The sequence below is a fragment of the Schistocerca serialis genome, chromosome 7 (assembly GCF_023864345.2).
Source record: "Schistocerca serialis cubense isolate TAMUIC-IGC-003099 chromosome 7, iqSchSeri2.2, whole genome shotgun sequence".
Lineage (NCBI taxonomy): Eukaryota > Metazoa > Arthropoda > Insecta > Orthoptera > Acrididae > Schistocerca > Schistocerca serialis.
Genome location: NC_064644.1, coordinates 394,763,997 through 394,779,920, shown reverse-complemented (window position 1 = coordinate 394,779,920; position 15,924 = coordinate 394,763,997). Strand labels below are relative to the sequence as shown.

Sequence of the window (15,924 nt, the reverse complement as noted above, 5' to 3'; positions counted from 1 at the left end):
ACCCCGACCGTTGACAGAGACGCAAAAGATCAGCTATGTTGCACGATATTTTCAACAGGATTCAGCTCTCTTTGCTACAGATATCATGGATCAGTGCCGGACGTGTGAGGAATGTGAACATGCATACCTCGCAAATTACTGGTCACATGGGATACAGGAACTGTTGAAGAAACAAGTTTTTCATTCTAAAGTGTTTTCATATAAGAATGGTAATTTGCAGAGATGCTTTGAGAAGTATGAGAACAAAGCCCATTACTGGGATGAACGCATTTCACACAAAGACTTGTTACGCATACTGAAGGCAAAGTTACCGTCGTAAGTAGTTGATAAACTGATTAATGCGAACGAGGATAACGTGGAAGAGTTTATGTCGATCTTGGATTCCATAGATTTCATCCAAGAGGACATGAAGTTCAGACAGGGACAGGGAAACGAGTGTATGACAAACCCAAACTAATACAATGGCCAATCACACAATCACAACTCAACGGCAGATCATATGGCTAACAGTATGAATCAGACACATAATTTGAAATATAGCAATAATGAAAATCATGGTCATTACAATAAGAACGGCAATCGTTCTTGTTTCAGGCATAACAGAAGCGAACGAAATAGACCGAATTGGAGACTTAATCCTATGTATTGTAACCATCTGAGCCAAAATGAGAACCAACAGTGTTATCAGAAAAACCACACGGTTCAGCAGGAACAACAAATAACTCAGGACTGGCGAGAGCAGCGACCGATTGTTACGGAAGTAACTGAAGAACGTGCTCGCCGACCATGGCCTCACCGGTAAGCTAAGCTTGTCCGTACCGTGCCTCAGAGGAGCAGGCGAAGAGTGTTTCGGCGGCTGTATGGAGAAGGTGAATTTCTTCAGATAGAATGATGATGTAGAACTAAAAGAGGAACTCTGTGTTGATACAAATAAATGTAATGGGGATTAGCGAACGGTACCGATCTCAGGGGTAAAAATAAATACTGAAGGACTTCATGTTACTGTTGTTTTGAAAACTGGTGCTTCGGTAAATGCGATCTCCTGCAGTCTCTTTGAAATGTTGCCTCAAAGAAAGGAGTTGCCTACTTTACCTGTAAGCAATTGTAGGACAGTTGGAGCCGTCGCAGATATTAAAGATACAAACGTTGCTTACACTAAAGTGATTCAATTTGTAATACCGAAAAAGCAGATAAAGTACCTTCTGCACCATCCAAAATTTTCGCCGTTTCATATCCACTGGTAACTTGTACTGTAATTCTGATTCTGAATCTGTAAGCTTTATTACAGAAACTATATGTAATACATAATCGATGTAAGAGTGTATTTATTTCTGACTGTATACAGGGTGTTACAAAAAGGTACGGCCAAACTTTCAGGAAACATTCCTCACACACAAATAAAGAAAAGATGTTATGTGGACATGTGTCCGGAAACGCTTAATTTCCATGTTAGAGCTCATTTTAGTTTCGTCAGTATGGACTGTACTTCCTCGATTCACCGCCAGTTGGCCCAATTGAAGGAAGGCAATGTTGACTTCGGTGCTTGTGTTGGCATGCGACTCATTGCTCTACAGTACTACCATCAAGCACATCAGTACGCAGCATCAACAGGTTAGTGTTCATCACGAACGTGGTTTTGCAGTGAGTGCAATGTTTACAAATGCGGAGCTGGCAGATGCCCATTTGATGTACGGATTAGCACGGGGCAATAGCCGTGGCGCGGTACGTTTGTATCGAGACAGATTTCCAGAACGAAGGTGTCCCGACAGGAAAACATTCGAAGCAATTGATCGGCGCCTTAGGGAGCACGGAACATTTTAGTCTATGACTCGCGACTGGGGAAGACCTAGAACGACGAGGACACCTGCAATGGACGAGGCAATTCTTCGTGCAGTTGACGATAACCCTAATGTCAGCGTCAGAGAAGTTGCTGCTGTACAAGGTAACGTTGACCACGTCGCTGTACGGAGAGTGCTACGAGAGAACCAGTTGTTTCCGTACCATGTACAGCGTGTGCAGGCACTATCAGCAGCTGATTGCCCTCCACGGGTACACTTCTGCGAATGGTTCATCCAACAATGTGTCAATCCTCATTTCGGTGCAAATGTTCTCTTTACGGATGAAGCTTCATTCCAACGTGATCAAATTGTAAATTTTCAGAATCAACATGTGTGGGCTGACGAGAATCCGCATGCAATTGTGCAATCACCCACGAACACAGATTTTCTGTGAACGTTTGGGCAGGCATTGTTGGTGATGTCTTGATTGGGCCCCATGTTCTTCCACCTACGCTCAATGGAGCACGTTATCATGATTTCATACGGTATACTCTACCTGTGCTGCTAGAACATGTGCCTTTACAAGTACGACACAACATGTGGTTCGTGCACGATGGAGCTCCTGCACATTTCAGTCGAAGTGTTCGTAGGCTTCTCAACAACAGATTCGGTGACCGATGGATTGGTAGAGGCGGACCAATTCCATGGCCTCCACGCTCTCCTGACCTCAACCCTCTTGACTTTCATTTATGGGGGCATTTGAAAGCTCTTGTCTACGCAACCCCGGTACCAAATGTAGAGACTCTTCGTGCTCGTATTGTGGACGGCTGTGATACAATACGCCATTCTCCAGGGCTGCATCAGCGCATCAGGGGTTCCATGCGACGGATGATGGATGCATGTATCCTCGCCGACGGAGGACATTTTGAACATTTCCTGTAACAAAGTGTTTGAAGTCACGCTGGTACGTTCTGTTGCTGTGTGTTTCCATTCCATGATTAATGTTATTTGAAGAGAAATAATAAAATGAGCTCTAACTCTTTGTTTGTGTGTGAGGAATGTTTCCTGAAAGTTTGGCCGTACCTTTTTGTAACACCCTGTATAATTGATTGTAATTATAATGAAAATATTGTAAACTGCTGGGACATAGCCATGGGAACTTTATTTAAATGTATTGATAGCAACGATGAAATGGCAGTAGCTGTGCCGTTTTTATCTTTGAGTATGGAAAGTCTCTGTAGCGTTGTAGCAGAGAGGAAGCAGAGCAGCTTGAGTAATGAAAGAGTGCGGCAGTGTTTGTTGGATGCTCCCGCACACGCGGTGTGCAGCTATGCTCGCGCCAGTGTAGACGCGCCTGATTCGTTAACCCGCGAGTACGTATTGAGAGCACGGCAGGAGTGGACAGGTGGAGAAAGCTGCAATTCTGACTGTTGCGTGTCCCATAATTATCCGTGTCTCTGGAGACGACTCGCGGCTCTCAAACAGCAGCAGAAGCAACAGCGGCAGCTACATTCTTCGTCAGCCGCACAGCTACAACATCGTACGACTGTTAACTGACAGATATAGTACTGTAGAGGTTATACCCAGTTCCATTTCCTACAAAAAGTATGACTAACTCGAGTAATAACCTGCAATAGTTAAAACTTGTAAGGCCCCTGTGTTGTCATTGCCCTCAGACATTGTAACCAAGCACGGTCAATTTCCTTTCCATGCAATCGCCGAGTGTGGTAAATACATGAAAATTGAATAACTGTTCACTGCCAGTTTCGTTTGTTTGCTAATGAGCAGTTTGAAAATGGTTCAAATGGCTCTAAGCACTATGGGACTTAGCATCTGAGGTCATCAGTCCCCTAGACTTGGAACTACTTAAACCTAACTAACCTAAGGACATCACACACATCCATGCCCGAGGCAGGATTCGAACGTGCGACCGTAGCAGCAGCGCGGTTCCAGACTGAAGCACCTAGAACCACTCGGCCACAGCGGCCTTCTGACCAGTTTCAGTCTAAATTTTCTGCCTCAGTAACTGTTCATTCTTGTATTGCATAACAGAGGCTTAACTAATTTCCTATTTTGAGTATTATCTTCATTCACTTGAAGTGGCGTAAAATTACACTGGCAAAAGTAATAACTAAAGATATAGCACAAATTAAGTGTGCGCAATTTGAATTATTCTGTATTTAGCTTATCGAGTGACTTCTGCTGGCTTGGTATGTATTTTACTGTTGTTATATTAAAGTTAAAATCAGTTGCTCATTTGCTTAACGGGAATTCAGTTCAATCTTTCAATGGTCAGAAGTAAATTGCTTGTCCTTTTCTAAATTTTGCATTGCGTTGCACTGAGGTTACTGAAAGTATATTCTTTACATAACAAAATTTTAGTTACATTCATTTAACCATTAACTCCACTTAACTTTACTATCAAAATTTAGTATTTCAGAATAAGTAACTGCAAGCTCAGTGCTTTCTGATTCATTTATTTTCTCGTGAACTCTTGTGCTGTGGAAAAGTGTGACAACCTTCAGTTGCCACGCCAGAGATCATTTACTTAAATTCCTTTGCCATTACCTTTCTTAAGATCCTGGAGACTCAATGCCCTAGTGGTTTGGCGACCGTTCAGTTATCTCATTTGTAGCTAACCAGTATTTTTTTGTATTATCAGTATTTATTTGTATTAAATATTACGTGGTATCCTTCCCTCCTCCCCCCCTCCCGGTGTCGTTCGTGGGCGATTGCACTATATTCCACCAATTCCAAAATTATCATCAGTATTTAGCTTAAGTTTAGAATAGATTCTTCCCTCAGAATAGTCTGTTGTACACTTTCCTCTAACTAACCGGTGCTTCGGTAACGATAGCTTTACTCACTGTAAAATTTCATTAGGCATATTCGATAACGGTCAATTACATCGCAATCCAGTAGGCTGATTAGGAAGGGTGATTTTACAAATTCATTTTCTTAGTGATTAATTCAGTGACTCTCGATTGTATCGTAGGATAGGACAATAGCCGGCCGCGGTGGCCGTGCGGTTCTAGGCGCTCCAGTCCGGAGCCGCGCTGCTGCTACGATCGCAGGTTCGAATCCTGCCTCGGGCATGGGTGTGTGTGATGTCCTTAGGTTGGTTAGGTTTGAGTAGTTCTAAGTTCTAGGGGACTAATGACCACAGCAGTTGAGTCCCATGGTGCTCAGAGCCATTTGAACCATTTTTGATAGGAAAATATATGCGAGAACGACGGAAGAATCCACTTCGGTGTTGGAAAATTTATAATTAAGTTAGATGGTGCCGAAATTTAACTAGACCTGTTGAGAAAGGAGAGTAAGCACGAGCGCTACTGCAGAGGGGCATGCATAAAATTGGTTATTTATGGTAACCAAATGTGTTCCAAGGGACTACAACAAAAGGAAAAGATAAGATGTTTGAATGATCAGGTCCGTACGACTAGATCAGTTAACAAATTTAATTACGAGGGCAGTTCAATAAGTAATGCAACACATTTTTTTTCTCGGCCAATTTTGGTTGAAAAAAACCGTAAATTTCTTGTGGAATATTTTCAAACATTCCCGCTTCGTCTCGTATAGTTTCATTGACTTCCGACAGGTGGCAGCGCTGCACAGAGCTGTTAAAATGGCGTCTGTAACGGATGCGCGTTGCAAACAACGGGCAGTGATCGAGGTTTCTTTTGGCGGAAAACCAGGACATCTCAGATATTCATAGGCGCTTGCAGAATGTCTACGGTGATCTGGCAGTGGACAAAAGCACGGTGAGTCGTTGGGCAAAGCGTGTGTCATCATCGCCGCAAGGTCAAGCAAGACTGTCTGATCTCCCGCGTGCGGGCCGGCCGTGCACAGCTGTGACTCCTGCAATGGCGGAGCGTGCGAACACACTCGTTCGAGATGATCGACGGATCACCATCAAACAACTCAGTGCTCAACTTGACATCTCTGTTGGTAGTGCTGTCACAATTGTTCACCAGTTGGGATATTCAAAGGTTTGTTCCCGCTGGGTCCCTCGTTGTCTAACCGAACACCATAAAGAGCAAAGGAGAACCATCTGTGCGGAATTGCTTGCTCGTCATGTGGCTGAGGGTGACAATTTCTTGTCAAAGATTGTTACAGGCGATGAAACATGGATTCGTCACTCCGAACCTGAAACAAAACGGCAATCAATGGAGTGGCGCCACACCCACTCCCCTACCAAGAAAAAGTTTAAAGCCATACCCTCAGCCGGTAAAGTCATGGTTACAGTCTTCTGGGACGCTGAAGGGGTTATTCTGTTCGATGTCCTTCCCCATGGTCAAACGATCAACTCTGAAGTGTATTGTGCTACTCTTCAGAAATTGAAGAAACGACTTCAGCGTGTTCGTAGGCACAAAAATCTGAACGAACTTCTCCTTCTTCATGACAACGCAAGACCTCACACAAGTCTTCGCACCCGAGGGGAGCTCACAAAACTTCAGTGGACTGTTCTTCCTCATGCACCCTACAGCCCCGATCTCGCACCGTCGGATTTCCATATGTTTGGCCCAATTAAGGACGCAATCCGTGGGAAGCACTACGCGGATGATGAAGAAGTTATTGATGCAGTACGACGTTGGCTCCGACATCGACCAGTTGAATGGTACCGTGCAGGCATACAGGCCCTCATTTCAAGGTGGCGTAAGGCCGTAGCATTGAATGGAGATACGTTGAAAAATAGTGTTGTGTAGCTAAAAGATTGGGGAATAACCTGGTGTATTTCAATGCTGAATAAAACAACCCCTGTTTCAGAAAAAAAATGTGTTGCATTACTTATTGAACTGCCCTCGTAATACTTATTATAAGGTCTTTGAGGAAAGCCCAGGTTTTTTAAAAGGATACGCTTGCCACCTCGATGTTTTCCCACACCAAACCGTCTGCCATAGTTTTATACCATACCCGGGAAGCTGAAATCGGCAATAGAAGAGGAGGTTAATCGAACGATTTCGTAGGATTTGATCGAACCCTCGAGCAGCTCCACATCGTAGCCCGCTCCCGGTGGTACCAAAGCAAGCACAGGTTCGGCATGCACCCAAAGGATACACACAATATAAAATAAAAGGTAAAGTACATATGTAATTTCCATGAAATAAATGGAAGAAAACTACCATCTGTCAAACAAACATTAAAGGTTCTCTTTTGAAATTTACAGATGCTTAAATAACTAGGAGTCAAAGTGTCACACTAGCTGTGCGGGAAGTGTTACTAAATGGGAAAATGCGCGAATTCCGACACTAACTGAGAAACCTAAATTAGGAGTTTCATATCAACCATGGAGGAAACTACAAAAACATATGCTCATAAATAAATGTTTCGTTCAAAATCTTTATGACATATGACACCGTACATGCTCATGCTTTAAATATCTTTACTACTGAAGGAGATAGGCAGTTTTTAATCAACCAAGGTTGAAACGACGGTCAGAGTTAATGCATGGGATTGATTATCAGCTTCTTGAGAAAGAGAGAACTTCTGAGCGAAATGCGGCAGCTGGGAAGAGGTTAGTTATGAATTTATTACATAAATGTTGTACACTCATACATTTGAAAATAGAAGAGAAACCCGTATTTCAGTCGATTAACTTGCTATCATTGAGATCTTTCTTATCGTCACAGTCACAGGTCTAAATTAATACCATGCTGTCTGCAAACATAAGGGATATTGGGATATCGTCTGCCTGAATTTTTCTTTATAATCCAACCTTTTAAAATACCATTCAGCCATCCCAACACAGGAAATGTTATACTACAATTTGTTTTGACAATTCATGGTAGACATTATTTTAAGTCGTACCATGGTATGAAGTTACATAGGAGCAACAAAGGACTGATGCGGTATAAAACAATATTTACAATAAGGGTACCGACTATTGTTCAATGGCTGGTCGTGAATACGATTATTTTTCCAGTACGCACAGATTCAGAGAGTAAACAAGACGGAATTAGAACACAGGCAACAGTTGTAGCATACTATAAATATTCTACTGGTAACATAATAATAAATGAAAAATCACCGTTGGTACACATTTGGGATATTCCCAGTTCAGTCCATATAAATGACTACACGTCTAAATTACAATAAAGTTTTGTTTGTATGTCCAATGAGAATTGTTTGAAAGCTATGGACAGAGAACTGGATATTTGTGCAGGTCTATAAGTAAACGAACTGGTGATCAAGACATTATTCCCTTTTAGTTTTTAAGTACCATCTAGACAGCATAGGATGACTGTTTACAAGAACCAGAGCTGTTTATTACTGCCACACGTATAGACAGATATTACCCGCGCTATCATTTCCGAAAGTGGGAGACTGCTATAGTCCAGCTATTCGCCTGACACTACCGCTACCTGCCACACAACTGTCATCGGCGGGTCACTCTAGTGCTCCATATACCTCCCACAGTTGCCAGCACCGGTGCCGGCCATCGAAATACTGGCTAACACACGCACCGTGCGTATGGAAACATTCCGGACGAGAACATCAACAGGCCTGTTTGTTGTCCAAGGAACCTCCTACAGCCGCCACGGAAATAGGCTCCACTAGAGTCGCCACGAGAGGTGCGAGCCTCGCTACTAGCGGCGCGAATTTTACAATCAACAGCGCTGCAGTCGCGGGCACTATCTTCTTACCTTTGTGAATCATTTGCCCTCTGAGTGACAACTAAATATCCTTTCGCAGGGCAGGTATTTAGGGAGCCATCTGACTGCTATGGAGCAGCCGCCAATGGACCACTCCCGTCTGACTAAAATAGAGTTCGGACAGTCAGGAAACAAGAAGAAGAAGAAGAAGAAGAGGAAGAAGAGTAAAAAGCCGCCAGAGACAACTGGCCGTTAATTCTTTGTTCCAGATAACCTAGAGGCCCAACCAGTACCAGAGGAAAAACAACCCGACCAGTCAGGAATAGAGGAGGAACAGCGTCTCACAGCTTAAACTCCTATGATTCGGGCCAAGGATAAGGCCCGTCATTTTAGCGTCAGCGTCAGCTATGGAGCAGTCCAGTTTGCTGAGCCTACCAAGTATCACCTCTCTGAAGTGTCCATACAGCCAGCCGTTTCAGGACCCAGTTGAAGCTGATGCTCCTCCTGGACTCCAGCACCTTCGTAGCTTTATACGAGCTGCCAGCAGTCCACCATGAGCAACGCCCTGCGGCTTTGGCCTCCAAGGACTCCAACGCCAGGAACTGGTATCCAGCAGTCTTAGACTTTTTCTGTGTTTCTGCGTTTGGAACAGCCGTCCAAACTGTGGTCCATCTGGGCGTGGAAATTTATTGTGTCAGTGTAGCAGGGAGAGCATTTTGTGGCAAACTGTGATTAAGGCTGGCCACTGATTTTCAAGCTATAAGACGGCTACCAGAGTGACTGACTTAATCGTTGCTCCTGTGGTCAACAGGAAGTGCCTCTGCTTGTGTTACTGATAATGAGGTGTTTACTCTTAATTGTCTACCTGGAGCCTGTTCCTTCTGTGTGAGCTCATGCCAAGGCACATCAGAAGACTTCTGGAGTGAAGAGTGCTTGCTCTTGAAAGGGAAACTGCTCTGCTCACTCTGACCTCTATCTACACGTCTGGGGCACTGACGTGTCACGATATAATCAACGCGGTCTGTGACATTAGGACGAATTTAGATAGGGAGACTGAAACTTGCTACATTGGGTAACGAATGAATTTGTCATGCAGAAGTAATATGTTAGAAGTTGATGCTGTTTATTTTTACGAGGGTTGGAACTTAAATAGTGGCAACTATTTATTCGCAACCGATACAAAAGAGTTACATGTTTGCACCTGTTACTGTCCTTCGAGGTAGTCACCAGCGTTGTGTAGAACCCGTTGCCAGCAACATGGAAGGCGTAGTACATCGTTAGCAGAGTCTGTTCTGTTGATGGTGCACGTTTCATATTACGCGAGTCACTTGTTCCTTAGAGAATCACCGTGAGGGATATATTGGTCACTCGCGAATCTTTGACCAGTGCTGGCCAGTCAGGGCAAGCAGAGAGCAGAGCTTTACTCAAGTTCATGCTTCTTCACCAAATGGATGTAATATAGATACTTATCTAATTTTTTTCGAGGTGAGTGCATTCAGCAGGTTGCGTCGAAGGATTTGGTGAGATCGAAACTTGCTTCTTACTTTCGCGTTATCCTTACACTGCTGGAATTTACGTATGCTTCAAAGCTGCGCCAAATCTAACTAACTTCTAGTGTTTCATTACCATTCGTATTCTGAGTGAATTTAGAATTATTGTGTGGTCAATCCGATACCGCAAGAGTACGTGGAATCCAATATAGTGTTTTACTTCATGCATACGTGGTTATAAATGACTTATAATCTCTCTCTCTCTCTGTCACCTGTAAAATCACGATATTCAGTTTTGTAATTCTAATTTTAAGGTGTTTTGTGTGACGATGTGAAGCTTCAATTTGAACACGAAACATTTAGTGTATGGTATTTGACCGTGAGGTATAATTCATTTTCTACAATCATTTTGATCTTTATAAGGCTTCTTCAGTACTTCCGGCGTTCATGAATTCATTGCTTCACATATTTGCCTTTGTCTATAATTCCCACCACATGTCCCTCACCTACAAATACGTAAATTCAGAGTGGAAATCATGGACACGTGCCCCATTCACCTATAACGTGTTATTCTTGCGTGCCAAGCTGTTGTCTATCTTAGAATTTTCAGAGCATTACAGGTAAGACAACTTGATGCAGTTCTTCGGGAGACGTAGTCGCAGCAACGTGTCATCGCACTTCACTATCTCCACCACATCAACTCGTAGATTATTAGCTTTTCATGCATTAGAGATTACAAATGGCAAGGAAGGTTTGCCTGCACAAGCAAAGTGTATAAAGCAAGGTTTAATAACGGTGATTGTTTGCTATGCGGTATTTGTAGTCAGTGTTTCAATCTAAAATTTTTCAGAATCGTTTAACAATATCCCTTTGTTGCGTTTGCAACAATTGTATCTCATCAGGAGTATTATTATTCAACACGGATTGCGTTACTGAAGGCCATACTTAATAATTTCAGAGCACATTATATTCAGGAAGTTTCGTGAACATTCAGGTTTAATTTTTGAAGGAGTAGTATAAGTTCAAGTTCTCTGTCCCGAAAGAGGATTACATCCAAAAAACAGTATACTTTTCCTCTTACAGAAATGGTATTTTCGTTGCCTAACAGATAACATTCCACTTTGCCCTCACACTATCCAACAGGCAAAGAGATTCACCTGAAAACCCCAGCGATCGGCTAGCGTGCGGAGCAAGCTCACCTGAGGAGCCGGTGATGTCCATGGCCTTGAGGTTGCGTCCCTTGATGATGGTGACAGTGAGCCGACCCGCCGTGGGCAGGTAGCACAGCGACAGCATCAGCTCGCCCAGGTCCACCTTATCCTGCAAGCAGACGACTTTTTTTGAGCTTTACTTCCAAACCTGATACCTTGTTGCATGGTACATGAAGTACACCGCTGGCCACTAACAATGAAATAGCACGATGGTTGCATACAACATACATCAAACTGACGTGAAACGTACCACATGCTCGGTATGTAAACTACACTACTGGCCATTAAAATTGCTACACCAAAAATAAATGCAGATGTTAAACGGGTATCCATTGGACAAATATATTATATTAGAACTGACATGTGATTACATTTTCACGCAATTTGGGTGCATAGATCCTGAGAAATCAGTACCCAGTACCAGTACCTCTGGCCATAATGACGGCCTTGATACGCCTGGGCATTGAGTCAATCAGAGCTTGGATAGCGTGCACAGGTACAGCTGCCCATGCAGCTTCAACACGATACCACAGTTAGTTAAGAGTAGTGACTGGCGTATTGTGACGAGCCAGTTGCCCGGCCACCATTGACCAGACGTTTTCAATTGGTCAGAGATCTGGAGAATGTGCTGGCCAGGGCAGCAGTCAAACATTTTCTGTATCCAGAAAGGCCCGTGCAGGACCTGCAACATGCGCTCGAGCATTATCATGATGAAATATAGGGTTTCGCTGGGATCGAATGAAGGGTAGAGCCACGGGTCGTAACATATCTGAAATGTAACGTCCACTGTACAAAGTGCCGTCAATGCGAACAAGAGGTGACCGAGACTTGTAACCAATGGCACCCCATATCATCACACCGGGTGATACGCCAGTATGGCGATGACAAATACACGCTTCCAATGTGCGTTCACCGCGATGTCGCCAAACACGAATGCGACCATCATGATGCTGTAAACAGAACCTGGATTCATCCGAAAAAAATGACGTTTTGCCATTCATGCACCCAGGTTCGTCGTCGATTGCACCATCGCAGGCGCTCCTGTCTGTGATGCAGCGTCAAGGGCAGCCGCAACCATGGTCTCCGAGCTGATAGTCCGTGCTGCTGCAAACTTCGTCGAACTGTTCGTGCAGATGGTTGTTGTCTTGTAAACGTCCCCATGTGTTGACTCAGGGACAGAGACGTGGCTGCACGATCCGTTACAGTCATGCGGATAAGATGCCTGTCATCTCGACCGCTAGTGATACGAGGCCGTTGGGATCCAGCACGGCGTTCCGTATTAAACTCCTGAACTCACCGATTCCATATTCTGCTAACAGTTACTGGATTTCGACCAACGCGAGCAGCAATGTCGCGATACGATAAACCGCAATCGCGATAGGCTACACTCCGACCTTTATCAAAGTCGGAAACGTGATGGTACGCATTTCTCCTGCTTACACGAGGCATCACAACAACGTTTCACCAGGCAACGGCGGTCAACTGCTGTTTGTGTATGAGAAATCGGTTGGAAACTTTCCTCATGTCAGCACGTTGTAGGTGTCGCCACCGGCGCCAACCTTGTGTGAATGCTCTGAAAAGCTAATCATTTGCATATCACAGCATCTTCTTCCTGTCGGTTAAATTTCGCGTTTGTAGCACGTCATCTTCGTGGTGTAGCAATTTTAATGGCCAGTAGTGTATTAGCAGTTCAGCGCAATCGCACAAAAATGTTTGACTAAAGCGCTATCTACAATGCGTGCCAAATTTAAAAGAACACAAAATTCCCAAGACTAGCGAAGTTTTACAGAAGCATGAAATTTAGCGCGATCTTCGATGCGAGATGCTTTTAATAGTTTCCGCAACGCAGCTCTGTCTCGAAATCTGGCAGAAAACCATAGTGATTCTGATCATATGTAAATTATACTAGCAGCCAGACGCAATCAATACCTTCTCTTCGCGATAGCAATGGTAATGTTACTGATGACACAGCCACGAATGCAGAGTTACTAAATACGGTTTTCCGAAATTCCCTCAACAAGGAAGACGAAGTAAATATCCCAAAATTCGAATCAAGAACAACTGACCAACTGAGTAACTTGGACGTAGATATCCTCGGTGTGCCGAAGAAGCTTAATTCACTTAATATAGTCAAGCCCTGCAGTTCACATGGTATACCAGTTACGTTCCATTCAGAGTAGGCTGTGGAAGTAGGCTGTTTAGGTTTTTATGTTGCTAACGCCACGTAGCGCTCTGTATGAAAACCACTGACTGTGCTGTGTGCAGTCTGTGGCTGGTTTGCATTGTTGGAAATGGCTATTGTAGTGTTGGGCAGTTGGCTATTAACAGCACGTAGCGTTGCGCAGTAGGAGGTGAGCCGCCAGCAGTGGTGGATGTGGGGAGAGAGATGGCAGAATTTTAAGAGCGGACGATCTGGACGTGTGTCCGCCAGAAAGAGTAAATTTGTAATACTGGATATCATGAACTCATATATATATATATAATGACTTTTGAACACTATTAAGGTAAATACATTGTTTGTTCTCTATCAAAATCTTTCATTTGCTAACTATGCCTGTCAGTAGTTATTGCCTTCAGTAGTTAGAATCTTTTATTTAGCTGGCAGTATTGGCGCTCGCTGTATTGCAGTAGTTCGAGTAACGAAGATTTTTGTGAGGTAAGTGATTAATGAAAGGTATAGATTATTGTTAGTCAGGGCCATTCTTTTGTAGGGATTATTGAAAGTGAGATTGCTTTGCGCTAAAAATATTGTGTGTCAGTTTAAGCACAGTCATTTATAATTTTTCTAAGGGGACGTTCCAGCTGATGCAATAGCTGCTCACTTAGCAATCGTATACAACCGATCGCTCGTCAAAAGATCCGTGCCTAAGGACTGGAAAGCTGCGCAGGTCATGCCAGTAATCAGGAAAGTAAACAGGAGCAATCTGCTGAATTACAGGCCCAGATCAGTGACATCGAATCACAGTAGGATTTTGGAACATATACTGTGTTCGAATATTATTAATTACATCGAAGAAAACGATTTATTGACAAATACCCAACACGGATTCAGAAAGTATCGCTCTTGCGAAACGCAGCTACCTATTTATTCTCACGAAGTAATGGGTGCTATCGGCAGGACACCTCAAATTGATTCCATGTTTCTGTATTTCCAGAATGTTTTTGTCACGGTCGCCCACAAGCGACTTCTAATAATAGTGCGTCCCTGCGGACTACCGTCTGAATTGAGCGACTCGATTCGTAATTTCCAGTTCAGAAAGGTCACGGTTCGTAGAAACTGACGGAAAAGATCGAGTAAAACAGAAATAATATCAGTCGTTCCCCAAGGAAGTGTTATAAGCCCTCTGCTGTTCTTGATCTATATAAACGATTTAGAAGAAAATATGAGCAGATCTCTTAGATTGTTTGCAGGTGATGCTGTTATTTACCGTCTTGTAAAATCATCAAATGATCAAAGCCATATGAAAAATGATTTATACAAGACATCTGTATGGTGCGAAAACTTCTAACTGGCTCTACGTAATGAACAGTGTTAAGTTATGCATGTGATTACTAAAAGGAAGCTGCTAAATTTCGGATAGACGATAAGTCAAACAAATGTAAAAGGAGTAATATCAACTAATTACTTAAGGGTTACAATTGATAAAACTTTAAATTGGAACGATCATATGGATACTGTTGTGGGGAAAGCGAACCAAAGGCGGTGATTTATTGGTAGGACACTTAGAAAACGCAACAGGTCTACCAAAGAGACTGCCTACACTACGCTTGTAAGTCCTCTTCTGGAGTATAGCTGCGCGCTGTGGGCTCCGCATCAGATAGGATTGACGGAGAACATCAAAAAAGTTCAAAGAGAGGCAGCCCGTTCTGTATTATCACGAAACAGGGAGAATGTGCCGCGCGTCTGATACTAGAATTGGAGTGACCGTCATTAAAACAAAGGCGTTTTTCGTTGCGGCAGGATCTCCCCTTGATATCTCAATCACTAACTTTATTCTCCAAGTGCGAAAACATTTCGTTGACGCCCACCTACTTAGGGAGAAATGATCATCATAATAAAGTAAGAGATAACAGAGCTCACGCGAACATATTTGAGTGTTCATTTTTACGCGTACTGTTTGAGAGTGGAACGGCAGAGAAATAACTTGAAGGTGGTTCGGTGAACCCTTGCCAGACACTTCATTAGGAGTTTGAATGTTGTTTCTAGCTTTGGTCGGGATCTCTTGACTATCACGGAAATATGATATCGATGGGTATAGTGAGACCACGCTCATCGCTAGGCAGGATGTCAATGGCAGTGCGTGACTAGCGCCTGAGAAGACAGACGTATTGTTGGTCTGACCGTGCAGAAACGGACGACATCCTCAGCGTTACAGCCTGTCTGCATGGCGACAATTGTGGAGCTTCCCTTCTTGCGGCAGTAGAGAGAGGAGCACCTGACAACGGCACGGGACACGGCAGTCACACCACGTTGTTTCTGCAGACGAGTTACGCTTCAGCACGCTGCATTACGATGGGTGTTGCTGTGTGTGTAGGCTCCGGGGAGAATGAACCTTGAAAGGTCTCTGTTGGATTCCTTTCATGTTTGATTTCTTAAATCTGTTGTCATTTACGGCATAAATTCCTCTTCTAAATTTACTGTGGCGTTTCTGACTATCTGGGAGGAGACTGAGTAATGGAACGTGTTACTTTTACACATAAACAAGAACGATCTGTCACACTACTACACTTTAAAACACAGTTTATATGTAATTCATGTCACACAGTCTCATACGGAACCTACATCCGCTTTCTTTTATAAACTGTATATGAAAAGATACTGTCATCCCCCTTCCCTTCTGTGTGAGAGGAT

At 43.5% G+C, this 15,924-nt stretch overlaps 1 protein-coding gene across 1 annotated transcript in view; it reads right to left on the bottom strand.

The window, feature by feature from the left end:
* LOC126413122 (synaptotagmin-10-like) overlaps nt 1-15,924 on the bottom strand; it is a 605,847-nt gene that overhangs the window by 122,421 nt on the left and 467,502 nt on the right. Inside the window, exon 7 of the mRNA XM_050083014.1 lies at nt 11,061-11,181. Within this exon, the coding sequence (XP_049938971.1) occupies nt 11,061-11,181 (121 nt within the window). The remainder of the gene's footprint in view (nt 1-11,060; nt 11,182-15,924) is intronic.